At 43.7% G+C, this 19,214-nt stretch overlaps 1 protein-coding gene across 1 annotated transcript in view; it reads left to right on the forward strand.

Moving 5' to 3' along the window:
• The window catches only part of eys (eyes shut homolog), a 370,767-nt gene that overhangs the window by 294,620 nt on the left and 56,933 nt on the right, over nt 1-19,214 (forward strand). Inside the window, exon 44 of the mRNA XM_054750130.2 lies at nt 5,369-5,592. Within this exon, the coding sequence (XP_054606105.2) occupies nt 5,369-5,592 (224 nt within the window). The remainder of the gene's footprint in view (nt 1-5,368; nt 5,593-19,214) is intronic.

Raw genomic sequence — 19,214 nt, forward strand, 5'->3', positions numbered from 1 at the left:
TTAGTGCCCCTGGTAGGGTCTCCCATGGCAAATTGGTCTTAGGTGAAGGGTGAGACAAAGAACGGTTCGAAGGATCTTTCATGGCGGTGAAAACGAAGAGTCGGAGTACCCGGCCCGGAGGGTTACCGGGGTCCCACCCTGGAGCCAGGCCTGGGGTTGGGGCCCGTGAGCGAGCGCCTGGTGGCCGGGCTTTCGCCCATGGGGCCCGGCCGGGCCCAGCCCGAACCGGATACATGGGCTCGTCCAACTGTGGACCCACCACCCGCAGGAGGAACATGAAGGGTCCGGTGCAATGTGAATCGGGTGGCAGACCAAGGCGGGAGCCTTGGCGGTCCAATCCCCGGACAAGGAAACTAGTTTTTGGGACATGGAACGTCACCTCGCTGGCGGGGAAGGAGCCGGAGCTTGTGGCAGAGGTTGAGCGGTACCGGCTAGATATAGTCGGACTCACCTCGACACATTGCATTGGCTCTGGAACCCGAGACCTGGAGAGGGGTTGGACACTCTACTTTGCTGGAGTTGCTCCGGGTGAGAGGCGGAGGGCTGGGGTTGGCTTTTTGTTAGCCCCGAGACTCTCTGCCTGTGTGTTGGGGTTTACCCCGGGGGACAAGAGGGTAGCTTCCTTGCGCCTTCGGGTCGGGGAACGGGTCCTGACTGTTGTTTGTGCGTATGGGCCAAATATCAGTTCAGAGTACCCACCCTTTTTGGAGTCCCTGGGACGAGTGCTAGATAGTGCTCCATCAGGGGACTCCATTGTCCTGCTGGGGGACTTCAATGCTCACGTGGGCAATGACAGCTTGACCTGGAGGGGTGTGATTGGGAGGAACGGCCCACCTGATCAGAACTCGAGCGGTGTTTTGTTATTGGACTTCTGTGCAAGCCGCAGTTTGGCCATAACGAACACCATGTTCGAACATAAGGATGCCCACCGGTACACTTGGTACCAGGGCAGCCTAGGTCACAGGTCGATGATAGATTTTGTAGTCGTATCATCTGACCTGCGACCGTATGTTTTGGACACCCGAGTGAAGAGAGGGGCGGAGCTGTCAACTGATCACCACCTGGTGGTGAGTTGGATCAGATGGCAAGGGAACATGCCGCGTAGACCTGGCAGACCCAAACGCATAGTGAGGGTCTGCTGGGAACGCCTGGCAGAAGAACCTGTCAAGACGGTCTTCAACTCCCACCTCCGGCAGAGCTTTGACCACGTCCCGAGAGCAGTGGGGGACATTGAGTCCGAGTGGGCCTTGTTCCACTCTGCGATTGTCGAGGCGGCTGTTGCTAGCTGTGGTCGTAAGGTGGCCGGTGCCAGTCGTGGTGGCAACCCCCGTACCCGCTGGTGGACACCAGAGGTTCGGGGAGCCGTCAGGCTGAAGAAGGAGGCCTACAGGGCGTGGCTGGTCTGTGGGTCTCCGGAGGCAGCAGACAGGTACCGGATAGCCAAGCGGGGTGCAGCAGTGGCAGTTGCCGAGGCAAAATCTCGGGCGTGGGAGGAGTTTGGTGAGGCCATGGAGAAAGACTATCGATCGGCTCCAAAGAGGTTCTGGCAAACTGTCCGGCGCCTCAGGAGAGGAAGGCAGCAACTCGCTCACACTGTTTACAGTGGGGATGGGGAGCTGCTGACGTCAACTGAGGCTATAGTCGGACGGTGGAAGGAATACTTTGAGGAGCTCCTCAATCCCACCAATGCGCATTCCGAGGAGGAACCAGAGCTGGGAGGCCTGGGGATGGACTGTCCGATCTCGGGGGCAGAAGTTGCTGAGGTAGTCAAACAACTACACAGCGGCGGAGCCCCGGGGGCGGATGAGGTTCGTCCTGGGTATCTCAAGGCTATGGATGTTGTAGGGCTGTCATGGTTGACACGTCTCTACAACATTGCGTGGTCATCGGGGGCAGTTCCTAGGGAGTGGCAGACCGGGGTGGTGGTCCCCATCTTTAAGAAGGGTGACCTGAGGGTGTGTTCCAACTATAGGGGGATCACACTCCTCAGCCTCCCTGGAAAGGTCTACTCCAAGGTACTGGAGAGGAGGGTCCGATCGATAGTTGAATCTCAGATAGAGGAGGAGCAATGTGGTTTTCGTCCTGGCCGTGGAACTGTGGACCAGCTCTATACCCTTGCAAGGGTGATGGAGGGGGCATGGGAGTTTGCCCAACCAATCCACATGTGCTTTGTGGATTTGGAGAAGGCTTATGACCGTGTCCCCAGGGGCACCCTGTGGGGGACGCTCCAGGAGTATGGGGTGGGTGGCTTTCTGTTAAGGGCCATTCAGTCCCTTTACCAGAGGAGCGTGAGTTTGGTCCGCATAGCCGGTAGTAAGTCGGACCTGTTCCCAGTGAGGGTTGGACTCCGCCAGGGCTGCCCTTTGTCACCGGTTCTGTTCATCACATTTATGGACAGAATTTCTAGACGCAGCCGTGGTGTGGAGTGTGTCGAGTTTGGTGGCAGGAGAATCTCGTCTCTGCTTTTTGCGGATGATGTGGTCCTCCTAGCTTCATCCAGCTCTGACCTTCAGCTCTTGCTGGGTAGGTTCGCGGCCGAATGTGAAGCGGCTGGGATGAGGATCAGCACCTCCAAATCTGAGACCATGGTTCTCGACCGGAAAAGGGTGGCTTGCCACCTCCGGGTCGGGGGAGAGGTCCTACCTCAAGTGGAGGAGTTTAAGTATCTCGGGGTCTTGTTCACGAGTGAGGGTAGGAGGGATCGGGAGATCGACAGGCGGATTGGTTCGGCGTCTGCAGTGATGCGGACGCTGAGCCGATCTGTCGTGGGGAAGAGGGAGCTGAGCCAGAAAGCCAGGCTCTCGATTTACCGGTCGATCTACGTCCCAATCCTCACCTATGGTCATGAGCTTTGGGTAATGACCGAAAGAACGAGATCGCGGATACAAGCGGCCGAAATGAGTTTCCTCCGTAGGGTGGCCGGGCTCAGCCTTAGAGATAGGGTGAGGAGCTCGGACATTCGGGAGGGACTCGGAGTAGAACCGCTGCTCCTCCGGATCGAAAGGAGCCAGTTGAGGTGGTTTGGGCATCTGGTCAGGATGCCTCCTGGACGCCTCCCTGGGGAGGTGTTTCGGGCATGTCCTGCCGGCAGAAGGCCCCCGGGTCGACCCAGGACACGTTGGAGAAGTTACATCTCCAATCTGGTCCGGGAACGCCTTGGGGTCCTGCCGGAGGAGCTGGTGGACAAGGCCGGGGAGAGGACGGCCTGGAGCTCCCTAGTTGGGATGCTGCCCCCGCGACCCGGACCCGGATAAGCGGAGGAAGACGAGAGAGAGACGACGATATTTTAAATCTTTGAGAGCACAGGTAGGCTCAATATCTGATAAAATATTACTGTTGTCACTATTGAAATGTCTTAAATATGAGTTTTTTTGTCAGCCTGGTTGTATACCCAGCAATGAAACGGTTCATTTAATCATCTTAGGCAAGCCATTTGGCGTTCTGGTGGTCCGGTGGTTAAAGCTTCTGCCTTTTGTCTAATTTTGCTATGTGCTGACACTGGTTCGACTCCCGGTTTCAGCAGTATTTTATTAAGCTAGCTGAAGCTGATTTAATTGTATTATATTTTAATTGTATTGATTGTTTTCTGCACAATATTTTGTGTCTCTAAACATTTTTGAATTTGGTCATTTCCAATCAGCATTGTAGTTGATTTACTCTGCTCGCCTCACATGGACTCACACTGGCTAGTAGAGCTGAGCGATCTATCGTTTTTAGGCCAAAATTGCAGTTTCAAACAACGCGATCACTTGATCGTCTAAGCTGTGATTCGTTGTAGGACTCCTGACTGGCCCAGGATCTGTTGTCAACTATTTTAGACATCTGGGATTTTTCTCTGTTACAGCGGAAGCACACAGCACGGGGACAGGAAGGGCGGATTCCAGTACTGGAGCTGAGTCCAGCTGACAGAGCGGCACATTATTTTCCCGTTTTTTTCCTCTTGCATATGTCTGCTTCTACAGCTGATATTAAACATCTGTTGCTGCCACAAATGCAGTGCGAGAATGTGAGTGACCGAGAGAGAGAGAGGCTGAATCTCCAGCAGCAGAACAGGATTCATCACAATAACACCAAGCACAACTTCTCTTCTTTTAAACAAAGGCTGTTAGTGAAAGCATGTCGGACATTACCAACGTGGTTTGATATTGTCCGATGAAAAACACGTCCTTTGTGTTTGTCTCTGTTTGCCCCTCTCACTCCCTCACCTGTTTCTAATTGATAACCGACCCACACTTATATAGCACCTTTCAGAGTCAGAGGACTCCATTCACGCACGCATTCACACACTGATGGGGATGAGCTACGGTGTAGCCACAGCTGCCCTGGGGCGCACTGACAGAGGCGAGGCTTTTGAGCACTAGCGCCACCGGTCCCTCTGACCACACCCAGCCTGCAAGGGGGGTTAAGTATCTTGCCCGCACGTGCATCTTAGTGGTTTTTCATGGTGGTGTTTTGTCCCCAATGCAGAAGTAGTTTGTCAGAATATCCACTCTGGTACCAGTGGAGGTGTCACATTCTCAACTGCAGCATGAAATCAACCGCTCTATGCCTGCAACTGGGAGAAAGTGCACGTTAGTGACCTACTTTTAGGGGAGGTGGGTTCCAGATCCAAGACCATCTTCAGGGGGAGGAGCAGGGCCTGATGACACACTTAGTTTCCGTCTTTGTGTTTGCAGGCTTAAGCTCAGAATCTGAAAAAATACCCTGAGACAGGAAAATGCATTAATCAGAATCAGAAGGGTTTTATTGCCATATGTGCGAGAAGCACAACTTTAGGAAATTTCTGCTGAGCTTGGTGCAAAAAAGGAAGATAAAAATAAGAGATAAGAAAAATAGCAAGTAGGAATGTAATCATAATGTAATAATAATATTAAGTGGCAATACTTAGAGAAACAGCTGCTATATGCAAGACAGTGTAGGTACCAATCAAAGCGGATCAGTTCAGGTGCAAACACAACACCGGGTCATGTGACTGGAACCCGGAGACTGGAGAGGGCAGACCTAGGATTGTCGTTCATGAGTCCAACCGCAGAGGGGACGAAACTGTTCTCTCCACCAAAAACAGGTCGGGGTGTATTTTTTGTGAGGAAATGGAGGTAAAGTTAAAAACTCTAAAAAGTAGACTTATGATCTGGCCCCATGAAGTTTAAAATCAGGGATCAAAAATGAGAACAAGTAGTGTGTTAATAGTGCTAATCTTATAAGTTTGTCTTAATATGCATCAAGTGTTAATTAAAATCTAATGATGATGGAATTGTTGCATAAAAGATTAACTTTGAAGCTTGTACTTAAAGGGATGAAATCCAGGATTTGTTAGGATTTCTGTTTGAGATGAGTCAACTCTTCTGTTTTTCTGTGTCTTTAACAGACAACATTTGGACCCGTATTCCTCGGTGCTGTTTCGTCTCACTGGGAAATGCATGATAGGAGTGCAAAAGGAGATAGGAGATTCAGTGGCTGCATCCGAGATCTTCAGGTCAACTGGAACAAGATCGACCTGGTGGGTGAGTCGGTGAGAGGCAGGAACATCAAGAACTGTGACCCTCCTGTGTGCCAACACCTTCCCTGTCATAACGGAGGAACGTGCATCAGGTACTGCAGCTGGTCTTTACCCTGATTAAAAAGATATTTTAGAATGTAAAACTCATCAGAATATACAAAACTGTATCACTGATGATCTTTTTTTTTATTTAAAGGTATTTATATTTCATAGAACTTAAGAATCAAACTGCATGAGACCCTTTCTTTGTAAACCGATTATACCTGCAACACAAGAATTATTTGAGTATTATTCTGGCACAACCTGATGTTTTCTCCCATTTAAATCCCAGTACAATGCAAAACTGCCAGAGACAGCATCCCCTTTGAAGGATTATATGCTTTGTACAAAGTATCAGACATTTTTTGTTCCAAAGTTTAAAGACATGAACGGTTTTGTTAGCTTTGAAATGACTTTCGCATCTCTGTTGTTTTGTGCTCAGTTTTTTATTCATATTGCTTCATTTTTTTGGCTTAGCTTATCTTAAGTGGACTAATTTCTGTGTGGTATTCCTCAGAAAAACACTCTGCTGAGTGAAAAATTGAATTTGAACTCAAATCAACATTATGTGATTGATTCTTAATGGCTAAAAAGCAGCAATCCGGAGTATTCCCCTTTTCAGGAATTATGTATGATTTTTTGGGGGAAACCCGTTAAAGTGAGTTTTTCCCTATAGGGTGATATCATGTGGGTAAAACATCAATTCCATTGAGCCCACAGCAATTTTTTCCAGACACCCGCTCAACTTTAGTCAATAGAGTTAAGTCTGATTTATGCTTCTCCGTCTGCGTCAGTGCGGAGACATGCAACGCCATTATCCGTCCTTGCGTAGGGCCCCGGCAGGCACGCAAGTACGTACGGAGTCGAGCCCACTTTTTTAAACATCCGTCGAATGAGACGGATTATGCAAGCTTGTGATTGGTCAGGACGCCGCTGTTGTTTACAACGCCACCATTGCAAAGAGAGCCGAGGATAACTAGCGGCAGACACGGGGAAGCTTGAAGAATACCTCGCGAAAAAACTAAAAATATGAACGTTTAATTCCCCTGTGACTGGAGGAGTGAAAAGATGCGCAGCAAGCATTTTATTTGTAGACGGAAATGACAGGAAACATGGGTTTAGAGGTGGGGAGTGCATGAAGAGGTGGGAGAATGAGAGACAAATATGTCCGTGTTAAAAGTCTCTTATATACACAAAAAACACAATATAAACACACTATCTTGGACCGATACATGACAGGATACCACAGAACAGCGCTACGCCCTCTGTTGTCCTGCTGGGGAATTGCTTTGCAACACTCTCCAGGAGACAGAGAAAAATGAGAGCAAAACGCTTCCGTCAATCCGTGCGTGTCTGTCCCTTGCGGAGCTGACGGAGACGCATAAACCAGGCTTTAGACATTCACCTACGAACAGATCTCACAGAGCGTGTGAGCGTTTGAGGACGTACCCAAACTCATGCACAGCTGGCAAAATATCTTATGAGCAAGTAAGTCTTTAAAATATAAACAATGTGTTTTAGCTCTTTTACCCAGCTAGAGGTTTGCATTTACAAAGGTAGTGCAAGGGACTTAAGGTGCAATACATTTTTCAGCTCTAGATGAAGTCATCTGACAAAAACTCTGAACTTCTGCTTTAAAGCCACACTAAATCGTGTTTTTTTTAACATTAGGCTAGAGCTTTAACACTGATCTCAGTGATTGTTGATTTAGAAACTTTTTTTACAGTTTTATATTGACACCACTCTGCAGCCCTCTGCTGGTCAGATACTGCACCTAACAGTATTGTGGGGGTGGGGGGGGGGGACTCTTATACCTGCAATACAGCTGTTAACTATTATTTGTTAGCTTTTTCAGTTTGCTCATCATTAATAAAAAGCACAAAAATAAGAAAAAGAAGTTTACTTTTCTGTGGACATCATGGCAGAGCCTGAAAGTAAAAGTAAGAGAGTAGTGTCTTTGGTGGGGAAGCAAAGAGCTAAAACCGGAGTGAACATTGGCACGACCTACTATAGTTTGAGGAAGCTGAAAAAGGCAACAAAATCACAGACTTTGTTGCTACTGGACTTGGTAGTAATAATAATGTTTTTGCAACAGTGTGGATCTTTTTGATTTGTGGCTTATTTAGTAAGACTTGGCTCATGCTAGTGTTAGCTCGTTGGTAATGTTAGCTAGGGCAGGCTGTTGCAGGCTTGTTTATGGTAGTTGTAATTCCACTTTCAACCAGTAGGGCAGAAGAGCAGGAAACTGCTCTGTGTTACTTTAAGAGTTAAAACAATTCTTTATTTTTGACTTTATAGATGTATTTATTTCTTTTTTTCAGTTATAATGTTTAGCTTTATAACTTAAAATCCTTATTTTTATTCTGCTAAACATTTTTTTAATAAGAAATTATCCAAGTTTTTCCTCCTGCCATGTGTTAGCTACATTTGTTTAGTGGTGATCAAACACTGACATGTCTGTAGAGAATTCTCTTTTTTGGATGCTGTCAGTCATCTTTTCAGACAACATTTTGGTATATTCACAGACATTAATGGTGCCATCTATAAATGTCATTGCTTCAACCTCATTTGTATGCATGCAGACACACACCATACTCCCACTTCTATACCTCTCTGTCTGAGGAATACATTTAGTGAGATGATCTCAGGCAGATTCAGGTAAAATATGGTGACACTCTTTCTGAGTCAAAAAAAAAAACCTAACTTAACGGACTGAAGAAACTGCTCTAAATATGAATATTTTTGTGTATCTTAGCTGGATCTAAATGCTATATGTCAAAAGCAAACCATGTTTCTTTCTATTGATTTTTGTCTCCATAGCATTTTTTTTTTTTCAAAAGAAAAAAATCCATACAGGTTATGAAGTGTCCTTCACACTGCAAGTAACTTTTGCTGGTCTGTTTGTGCAAATTATTACTGTCAACCATGTATCCACAGATTTTTTTCAATTTTTTTTACATTTTGATTTTTAGTCCCTGTTGTGTTTATTAACGCTAAACTAAAAACACCCTGGTTTTCATGTGTTTATAATAACCCAACATCTTTATTTAAGAAGCTTAAACTACAACAACAATCTAAAGGAGTTGTCATCAAAACATTATCCAACTTATTTATTATTGCACTTTAAATCTCTATACCATTGTACATAAATCTATGAATTATCATATGAAGCTGTAAAACATTTTTCAATTCACTATTCTGCTTTTACGCCTCACTTTTAGTGTTTTAGAGTATTTTAATAGCGTTGTAACAACATTAAAAACTGTTGCATGCATCCTTTTCATCGCTACATAAAGTTAACAACCACCCAGAGGAAATAATAGGATAGTTTCTGTCTTAAGATTTGAACTTTGCTTGACGTTCTTAAATGTGTCCCCTTTTTTCAAAAACAATGAAAACTAACTTTATCATATAAGTGCCATTGTTAGATTGTAGAAACATGATAACCCAGGCAAACAAAAGTAAATACAATTGGCTTTTAAAGTTGAGCAAATCGTGATTTCAGCTGTAAGATTAGTTGATCATCATGATCATCATCCTTTATTTGAATTGCTTCATCAGTGACCAAAAGGCATCCAAGGTGCTGAGCATGGCATAAAATAAACAAAAGCAGAAAACTAATAAAAACATTCATAACAAACTTGTTAAGTTCAAAGAAATTTTTAAAACACCAAAACCTAAGAAAAAAAGGGAAAAGGATGCCAACTAATATAATCAGTTGCCCACAAAGATATTGGTCAAATAGTAAGTCTTCCGCTGTTTCTTAAATGTTGACATCAGAGCACTGTGAACATCTGTGGCTTGTTCTGAAGCCAATGGTTTGTTTTACAGTTTTGATTTATGTTGTCTATAAAAAGAAGTGAACACATCTGATTTTTCTACTAACTTAAAGTGACAATGTGTAGTTTTTACCATTAATCTCTGGAATTATTCATCAAAATGTTGAAAATTCATTAAAGGGACTTTACGGAGTTTTGAATTTTTATGCTCGCGATTGCCCCCTCGGGCCAAAAAGGTAACGGCAGTTTCAATAGTCTGCTCGTGCACGAGGCGCGCATGCTGTACGTGCACACTCCTTAATGAAAATAACAGCTGAAACAGTCCCATGTGTGTGTGCGTGCGTGTGTGTGGCCCGAAGGACAGAGGACAGGAGAACGCGCAGCTAATTAATTAAATAATTTGGTTCTGTACCTTTCTCTTCAGCACAGCCGACAAAGGTTTATGATGGGTCAGTCCTCCTGCATGCTCAGATCATTCCCTTCCCTTACTTGAAAAATTGTTCCCAAATGAAAGTTGAACCCACATCTTTTTTATCTGTGAATTCAATGCCGTTCTGCAAGTCTCAAATAAAAATTTGGGCATCTTACTGTAAAAAATATACCATTAATGTAAAAAAGAAACTCTTAATCAATTATGTTCTCATCCAGAGTTGAACTCGGGTCTTCCACACAGGAGTTCGCTGTCTTACTGGGGGAGCTATAGCACCAGTGATGTCTTGTTTATCTGTAACATTTATATCCTTGATGACAGCTGAAACAACGTTCAAAGAATGGTTCAGAGTGAAAATGGCTATTTTGTTGCTAATTTGCAGGAAATATCTAGAAGAAAGTAGCTAAGGGTCCTCAGAAATGTAGCTAGGTTCATCACTAGGCGTTATGAACAGCGACAAAGTCGCTGAGTTGGCACTACCTCTCTCTCTGCTGCTAAAGCTACGGATAGCAAATGCTACGGGCTATGCCTGAGCGTGAACGCGCATGAAGCAGCCTGCTCGACCCGAGCATCTCTCTTTTTCTGTGATTTTACAGAAAAACAGGCAATCACAGTAAAGATGCCAGGGCTCATTCTACAGGACCAGGGCATTGCAGGAGAATGTATGAAGAAGAAATATATTATTTCTATACATGTTTTGGCTGTCAAACTTCCATAATGTCCCTTTAAATGATTCCCAGTTGTTGAAAAATATTGGCAGCTTCATAACATATAATCATTACAACCGGGTCTAAAGTACAGGGGAGCGGGTCTAAGTACCTGGGCGTCCGTGAGGACAAAACCAATTTATTGATTTGCAACAAGCAATAACAAAACTTTAGCCATTCATAAACGTTGTTTTACACATTTACCTCAGTATAGAGTTGGCAGCATCTAGGGCTAGCATTAGCAGTAGCTCGGGCTAGCCTTGATTTGTTCTGTTGTTAGCATTTCTGTGAGCAATGTTTATATTTGCCCACGTTGAAGTTGGTCGGGACATGCAGATTTAAGGTGGTGTGTCTAAACATATGGCATGTTTCTCTGGGGCCTTTTCAACATTACTATTTTAGAAAGGAAAGCAGGTCATCGACACCACAGGCGTTTGCTATGCTACATTAGATACACACTAGGCTTCCTATACATCAAGATAAATGTGGCTTTAAACCCTAGGACTGCTTTAACATGTTTGTCGAAACTTCACTGATACTTCTTGGTTAACTTCAAATTAAAACTTAGTTACGGGTGTTCTTTTGGGACCATTTTCTTTATGAATGTTTTCATTGCTCAGTAGAGCTCTGCAGACACAAAGGTCTGTCCTTCTTTTATCTTTTTATCTCCACTAGTCCAGCTAATCAGGCTGCCATCAGTCCCCACTTACCAGCAAATCTTCCCGTCTTTTTAAGTATGCATTAACTTCACATGATGCTCTTTCACCTTTAGTAATCTAGGAAATAGCCACTCTAAATGTCTTCTTCATTGTGTTATGACACTATCAATTAACAGTTGCATTTATTAAACAGGAAATGAGAAAGGGCACCATGAATATTGGAATGTGAATAGCTTTAGGAATACCAATTAAAAGCGAGTGTTCACATTGGCTTGTCATGTGCGACAGTGTGAGCCATGCAATTATCTGTGTGATGAATATGCGTTATTGCAGTATACTTTTGAACCACACATTGTGCGGAGGTCACTGGGAGTTCACAGAGCTCTGCTCACTGTGTTGGTTTCCCTGGATTGCGCTTCCACATCATAATAGGATGAATGAGGATTTTTATCACAAGTTCAGGTTATTTTAGCGCCGTCCCCGTTTCACGGTTTCCTTTTCATTCCAGTTATGAGGAAATATCAATATTGAAACTAAGTAGATAAAGGCTTGTGGAGCTGGGTGTTGCGTGATAATAATTAAGGTGAGTCGATTGTGAAACTACAGCTTCTAAAGGACTTGGCCTCTTTGTTTTTGTTTCTTCTGTTCCAGATGTGTGATGTTTGATTACCTTGTCGTTTACGGAACTTGGCTACAGACAGATTTCACAAAATTTCCTCTAAATCCAGCAGGTGGAAATTTTTTCCAAGAAGTGTGCATGTGCATGCATCTTAATAACAGAGAGCACCAGAAAAATAGCTGAAAATGTGAACACCTGTACAATCAGACAGTTATGAAATGCCACATGACACCAGCTCTGAATTAAAAGATTAAATATGTCTACAGCTACACAGTCTCTCCCCATGTTGTCAGCGTGCAGAGGTACCGATGTGCTCATGATCAGTGTGGTGCAGCTTGAAGTGACTTGCACCTGGATCCTTTGCTCCCTGGCTGTGAGCTTCTTGCTGGGGTTCTAATGCTAATGTGTGCCTCTGTTTGAGCAGGTAGTGGTAATTTGGTGGACGCAGGTGGCAGCACCCTGCGAGTCTCTACGTTTAGGACTCATGAACACAGAATTGAGACTGTGAGCACTCATCAGGTTTCACTTGAGTTGTATTTTGTATTAAAAGTATCATGTCAGACTTGGAACTTATTTAGAGGGACATTTTTGTCATATTGTACATGTTGCATTGTACATACAGGTGTGCTCTACCTGTAAACCTCTAAATAGTCTGAGGTCTGTTATCAAGGAGACGAGAAGATTGTGAAATTTAAATGTCAATGGTTCCCTTCCTTCTTCCCCTCCCCTTCAGGAAGTAGCTGAAAACAACGCCAATTATCACGAACGTGCATACAAATAGACTTGTAACGCTGACGGACAAGTAATGTTTTTGATATGTTCCTGCTCAGACACACATGACTAACTGCTGACTTATCCCCTCAGTCTTCATCAGGTTATGCAGGAGCTGCTAACCCTTCATTTTAATCAAAATTGCAGTGTTCAAGCAAGGAAACATCTAAAACCAACAGGAATTTGGTGTTTGTAATGGTTCAACAGGCTGTAACACTATTCTGATGTAGCGCAAGGTTGAACGCTCCAGTACACGAAAGATGAATCCCTCTTAATTCCTCCCATCCTCTTCTACAGTTAGCTTGGTGTTTACAGACCAGGCATTATTTCAGTGCAGGTTGAGGTAGCATTTAAGCTAGTTTGGTGTGTGGGAATATTTTAGATATATTAGAAAAAATCCCACACAGGAGACCAACCACTTCCTAGGTGGAAATGGAGCATTCCTGATGGTTGCTGTCACTGGTTCAGTTTCACTTTTGTCTTTGTCCGTGCGGGTCGCGCTATTGTCTTTTTGTTTTTTATTGGTGGCGTTGGAGACATCTTTTGGGGGGGGGGGGGGGTGTTAACCGACGTTAATAGTCAAACCGGTTAAACCCTGCAACACTAGTTGTAACATAGTTTAGCTATGAATATGTTGTGAAGATTTAAAAAAAAATTTAAATGGTTATCTTGCATTTTTGCCGATTATATATTTTGGAACAAAAGCAACTATTGAACCATCCAGATGATTTCACCAAACTGCCGTACTTCCATACTTCCCTGGGCCCTCTACCCATTATGCACACCACTTGTATGAGAGATTTGTAGCTCAATAATATCAGAGTAGGACAAAGAAAGGAAGAAAATAATCTTTTATATAGAGCCTCTCAAGATAAAAATGATGAGGTGCTTCACAAGAACAAAAATTTAAAATATATCTTAAAAATGAGAACAAATAAAAAATGTGATTAAAAAATATAAGGAAAGGGAAAAAGAAAATGAATAAGAGGGAAATCAGTGGATCCCAGGAAAGGTGGAAACAGCCAGCTGCTACCACTTTAACTTTAGGACAAACCAGAGTCCCAAAAAGAAAAACACCATCTGAAGTCGTGGAAAACAGGAACTGGTGTTTAGTGCTATCTCCTTTCCTTTGGCAATGTGGGATTCCATTCCTGGTGGATGCGGAACCAGTGAAGATAACCGAGGGGAGGGGTGAGTGCTCCATGACAGTGTGTCAAACGTGTGCATGTGAAAGAAATGATAGAAATGTCCGGCACAAACCCTCAGGTAGAATTTAGGAGAGGGACAAGTTGACCTGGAGTCTAATTAGTGAGCGAATACAAAAATGTTTGAACACTTTACATTTCACAGTGCACGTTAAATCACCGTGCCTCTGTGCACAGTCAGTTTAAATGTCTTGTCTCTGATACACTCATTAAATCTTTTATATAGTTTCCATTTGTCTTATACTGGTTTTGCTATGAACCAAGTAGCTGGTGTGTATTTTGCTCCTCTGGATGAACTTCTTTGTTTCTAAGTGGGTTTTGCCTGTAGCATGATGGTGAATCGTTGAACATCCAGTATGAAGCTGCTGTATAAAGAATGAAGTAGAAATGCAGAGATGTCAGGAAATGTTTCCTAAAAGATTCTAATTTATTCAGACATGACTGCAGAGCACCCTATTTCATGAGAAAATCTATGACTTTTGACACATTCTTTTTTTTCTTTATTTTAGTCAGTGTGTCAGGAAGTTTGATATATAAAATAAAAGTGAACTTGGTGCACTGCTGTTTTGAAAAGTGTGGCAAGAGTGTTCTCTAAAAGCTGTTAGTGAAATTCACAGTTTTCTGCAGAGGGCAACGTGTTTTCGGTTTAACTGTAGGGAGAAAAAGAACCGTGTTGTTTGATCCCTTAAGAAAAGCTCTCTCGCTCTTTATTCCTCGTTCTTATATGGATTTTACTTCAAGCATCATCTTTGTGTGCATTTCTATGGCGGGATGTTTCAAAAGACTTAACAGACGTCACCCTTCTTAGGCACCGGGCAAATGTTTGCAAAGGTGCCTGGGGGAGGTCGGGGGTTATCGAACTGCTGTCGGCTCTAACAAGATCACAATTCAGTTCAATTCAGCTTATTTATATAGAGCCAAATCAGAGTCGTCTCACGGCGCTTCACCGGAACCAGAATTTGGTTTCACACCTGGGTCAGATATGAGTTTTCCAGTCCGAGGGGACTCTTTTTTTTTCTTCTTCTTCTTCTTCTTCTTCTTCTTCTTTCAGACCACCTCCCCAGCAGTCCGACTGGGATCGAGGTGACACTACGGACTGATTGGCTGGCTGAAATTACTCATACCGCCTCCGAATGGCAAGTAGAATCAGTCGGTGGGGGTTTTCCGCATGCGCAATTTATTTTCAACTTCTCTTCTGTAGCACAGAGCTGCCGATCAGTGGCAAAGGGAGAAGAGAGAGAGCTCTGTGTGTGTGTGTATGTGTGTGTGTGTGTGTCCTCTGCATTAGAGCTCACCTCAGCAAGACGACATACAGCTGCTCAGAGGAGAAAGCAGTGTGTGTGTGTGTGTGTGTGTGTGTGTGTGTGTGTGTGTGTGTGCGTGCGTGCGTGTCCTCTGCATTAGAGCTCACCTCAGCAAGCCGACATACAGCTGCTCAGAGGAGAAAGCAGTGTGTGTGTGTGTGTGTGTGTGTGTGTGTGTGTGTGCGTGCGTGCGTGTCCTCTGCATTAGAGCTCACCTCAGCAAGCCGACATACAGCTGCTCAGAGGAGAAAGCAGAGTGTGTGTGTGTGTGTGTGTGTGTGTGTGTGTGTGTGTGTGTGTGTGTGTGTGTGCGTGCGTGCGTGCGTGCGTGCGTGCGTGCGTGCGTGTCCTCTGCATTAGAGCTCACCTCAGCAAGCCGACATACAGCTGCTCAGTGGAACTGCTCAGAGGAGAAAGCTGTGTGTCTGTGTGTGTGTGTGTGTGTGTGTGTGTGTGTGTGTGTGTGTGTGTGTGCGTGTGTGCGTGTGTGTGTGTGTGTGTGTGTGTGTGTGTGTGTGTGTGTGTGGCCCACAGCAGTGGAGCACAAGATTATGAGAACACACACAACAAAATAATAAAATAATGTGGTTCAGACTCTCCAAAAGCAACACAGCTCATGCCCGCCTTCGTTTATCTTATTATGGAGGACACTGCGGACTTTTCCATGCGTATTAAACGCCGCCCATGGGCTGGGAGATTTCCGCAATCCTGAGAAGTCCTTCAGATTTATATGTGAACACTACATCACCACTACCAGACCAAGCTCACGCCATCCAACCCCACCAAACCCCGAACTTACCAACGCTAATGTGTTAGCACCATAAGTGTTTTGCCCAAGGACACATCACCAGCACTCTCTGGCTGGAGCTGGGATCAAACCTACAACCTTTGGATTACTGGACAACCTGCTCCACCTCCTGAGCTACTGCTGCCTCTAGCAAGCAAGCATGTAGCAACAGTGGAGAGGAAAACTCCCCTTCAACAGGAAAAACCTTTAATAGAACCTGGCTCAGTATGAGCAGCCATCTGCCGCGACTCACGGGAGGTTTCAGAAAACAGGGCACACGTGCGCACACACACACACACACAATTTAACAAAGTAGTGTTTTTATGGCTGCAATTTCTCAGTAGAGATTTTATTTCTTAACAAAATAAACTTATTGTCTTTATCTGAGTGAATTTGTAATTAATTCAGCAGGTGAACTAGTAGTAGCACATTCTATGTTAAAGAAAGTAAAAGGATAACATCAAGAGCGGGAGAATGTTTAGTGGTTTGTAGCAGTGTGCCAGCCAATGGCCCTCTCTAAGATGTTATCACAGCTCAGATGAATGCCAGTGTAGCTTCTTCTGGGGAGAAAAACACTGGAGAAAACAGCTGAAATAACAAGAAATAATCCAAATAATGTACATGGTGGGTCATTTATGTAGCTACACCTTAATAAAATGGGAATGATTGGCGATATTAACCTCCTGTTTGTGGCACATTAATATATGTGAGGGGGCAAACTTTTCAAGATGGATGGTGACCATGGTGGCCATTTTGAAGTTGGCCATCTTGGATCCAACTTTTGTTTTATCAATAGGAAAAGAGTCATGTGACACATCAAATTTATTGGGAATTTCACAAGAAAAACAATGGTGTGCTTGGTTTGAATGTAACTTTATTCTTTTGTAATGATTTAAATTACATGTTATTTAATAAGCCATAAGACGTAGGATTCCATAGGAAATATGAAATCAACCTTATGGATCTGTGAGGTTATTTTAAACCAGAAGATTGGAACTTTTTAATGCAGGGATTAGATAGCAGCTTCATATTCACTCAGAGACAACAGAGGAGAGAGAGAGTCGAGTTTAAAAGTTTAAAGATTTATTCAAACAAATTCAACTAGAGTAACTTTAAACACTAAATGTATGGTGTAACTAAGGTGAATGAGACGGAGAATGGTGTGAGGTGTAATGTTGCTCAGAACCAGCAAATCCGAAGAAGCAACTAGTTCTCATGGGAACTGAAGGTGATGTCTTCGCGTTAAGCTTTGATTAGGAAATTCATAAACACATTCGACGCCATTTCGCCGGCCTACATACCCTTAGCGGATGTCCCCGTTAGATCAGGAATGTCGAGGTCCAGCTTGACCTTTTCTGGAATCGAAGCCGGTAGGAGAAGCAGCGGTTGCCGACCAGACCAGTCTGTGAGATACTTCCGAGTCACGACGATTTTGTTGGCGTCTGGTGAGACCCAAACCTGGGTCTTGATGATTCAGCTTTTATTCTGAAAGGAACCATTGCAGCAGTTGGAACAGCAACAGATTTTATCCAGCTTGTCGTTGGATCTTTCGGCTGAAGAGGAAAGTTACGGATTGGCCACTCCGACAACTTCTCTAGAACGCTTTGAACTGGGGTTAAAGATGACGTGGGCATAGTTTTATACTTTGGATGTTTTGGTTTATGGTCGAATGAAAAGTTGACAGATTTACCAAACACCACCAAAACCTCCGTCAGATCTGGCAGATTCTGATTGCATCAGTGAAAGTAATGTGTCATGTCTTTCAACGCTATGTGAGATCAGTCCTATTGGAACATTTAAAGTCATATTACTTATTATATTCCATAGGATTGTAATAAAGTAATTTATATTTTGATTTCACAGATTGGTCACATCTTATTTATTGACTAACACTTGGTTGGATTAGCTTTATTAAAATAGAGTTATTTGATTGATTAAAAGGAGAGAGTCCATTCTTCATTCTTCTGTTGAGCTGAAAAGAAGCAGGGTAGCAAATATCCAGTGGCATTGAGGTGTCCATTGATGAAGAATGGCCCCACTATCTTTGTACCCCATATGCCACACCATACCATCACTTTTTTTGTTCCAACAGTCTTGGAGGAATCTATTCAATGTCGGCTAGTGGGCTTTGTTTAACGTCACCATTGTAAAGAAATTTTGCTGGCTCAGCCATATTGTAATAAGAAACTGTCTTTACTCAGTTATATTGTTAAGAAGACTCAAAGGTTGTTTTCATCGATAAACTGACGATAATATCTGTGTGTCTGTGTTTCAGTTCAATGAGGAAACCAGTTTGACAATTAAAGGTTTTAATTCTTCAAATTAAACTAATGATTTTGAAATTGACAAACAGGAAATAACAATCAACATTGGCAATTGTGGGACAATCTTCAACAGTTCATATGCTGTTCTTGCTCAAATAGACCTTCTGTTGGTGAATGAAGATTGAGAGTAATAGGATGTGGTTATGGATGCGTGTGTGTGCAAAGTGTCGTGAGAATTGAACATGAGGTGAGATGAATGCGTGTGTGCATCTGATTTTGCTTCAGGAAGAAACAGGTGTCTGAGTGAAGTGATGGTTTGGATAAACTTAGGTCTTATCAGAGAACTGCATCAAACGCTAAACACCGTGCTCTGTCTCACCGAACTCTTGTGGACCCTCTTTCGGATCCGGGCCGTGGAGGATTTTGTGGTTCATCCAGATGACACCGGCGGCTGACAGGAGAGACGTAGGTGTCGAATGGAACCGGTCCAGAGTTGCCGTCGGTACACGTTGATGGTAAAGCGTTTTGTCGATGCGCTTTCTTAAGTTAATTCACTCAGAAATCAAAAGACTCGGTAATGAGTCTGCGTTAGAAGTCGCGATTCAGCTATTCTGTCTGGCTGACAGGAACAGCGTAAAAGGGGGGAAGAACGAGCCAACCGGCTCTGCCCCCCCTTTGGCTCTCAGGTCCTCTCTCTTTCGTAGTCAAACACAAACTCAAATCATAAGACTGAAACTTACCAAAAACCTTTCTCTTCTCAAAGCAAACGTGTGCGTCAGCAAATGTGTTTTGGAGTTTAACTGTGAGAATCTGTGTGTGGGTGTGTGCTTGAGTGTGTGTGAAGGTCAGCAACAAACACTCTCAACATTATCTATTTATGGATTCATTAAATCTCTTATAATTACCCCAAAGCATAATAGTCATTCATTTGATTAAAACACATTTATAATGAGCAAATTGATGATTAAACTTTTAACATTCAAAACAAGAAAAGGAAGTTTAAACTTTATGTTTTGACTTGTTATGACTACTTGTCCATGAGAACTCCTTCTTCTGGTACCGCAGGTGGCAGATGTTATGGTTTCCTCCCAGACTCGCTGGCGTTCAGGTCTTAATCTGTGGGTGAAAGTTCTCAATGACCCAGCTTTGA

The sequence above is a fragment of the Nothobranchius furzeri genome, chromosome 12, assembly GCF_043380555.1.
Source record: "Nothobranchius furzeri strain GRZ-AD chromosome 12, NfurGRZ-RIMD1, whole genome shotgun sequence".
In the NCBI taxonomy this organism is placed as follows: Eukaryota; Metazoa; Chordata; class Actinopteri; order Cyprinodontiformes; family Nothobranchiidae; genus Nothobranchius; species Nothobranchius furzeri.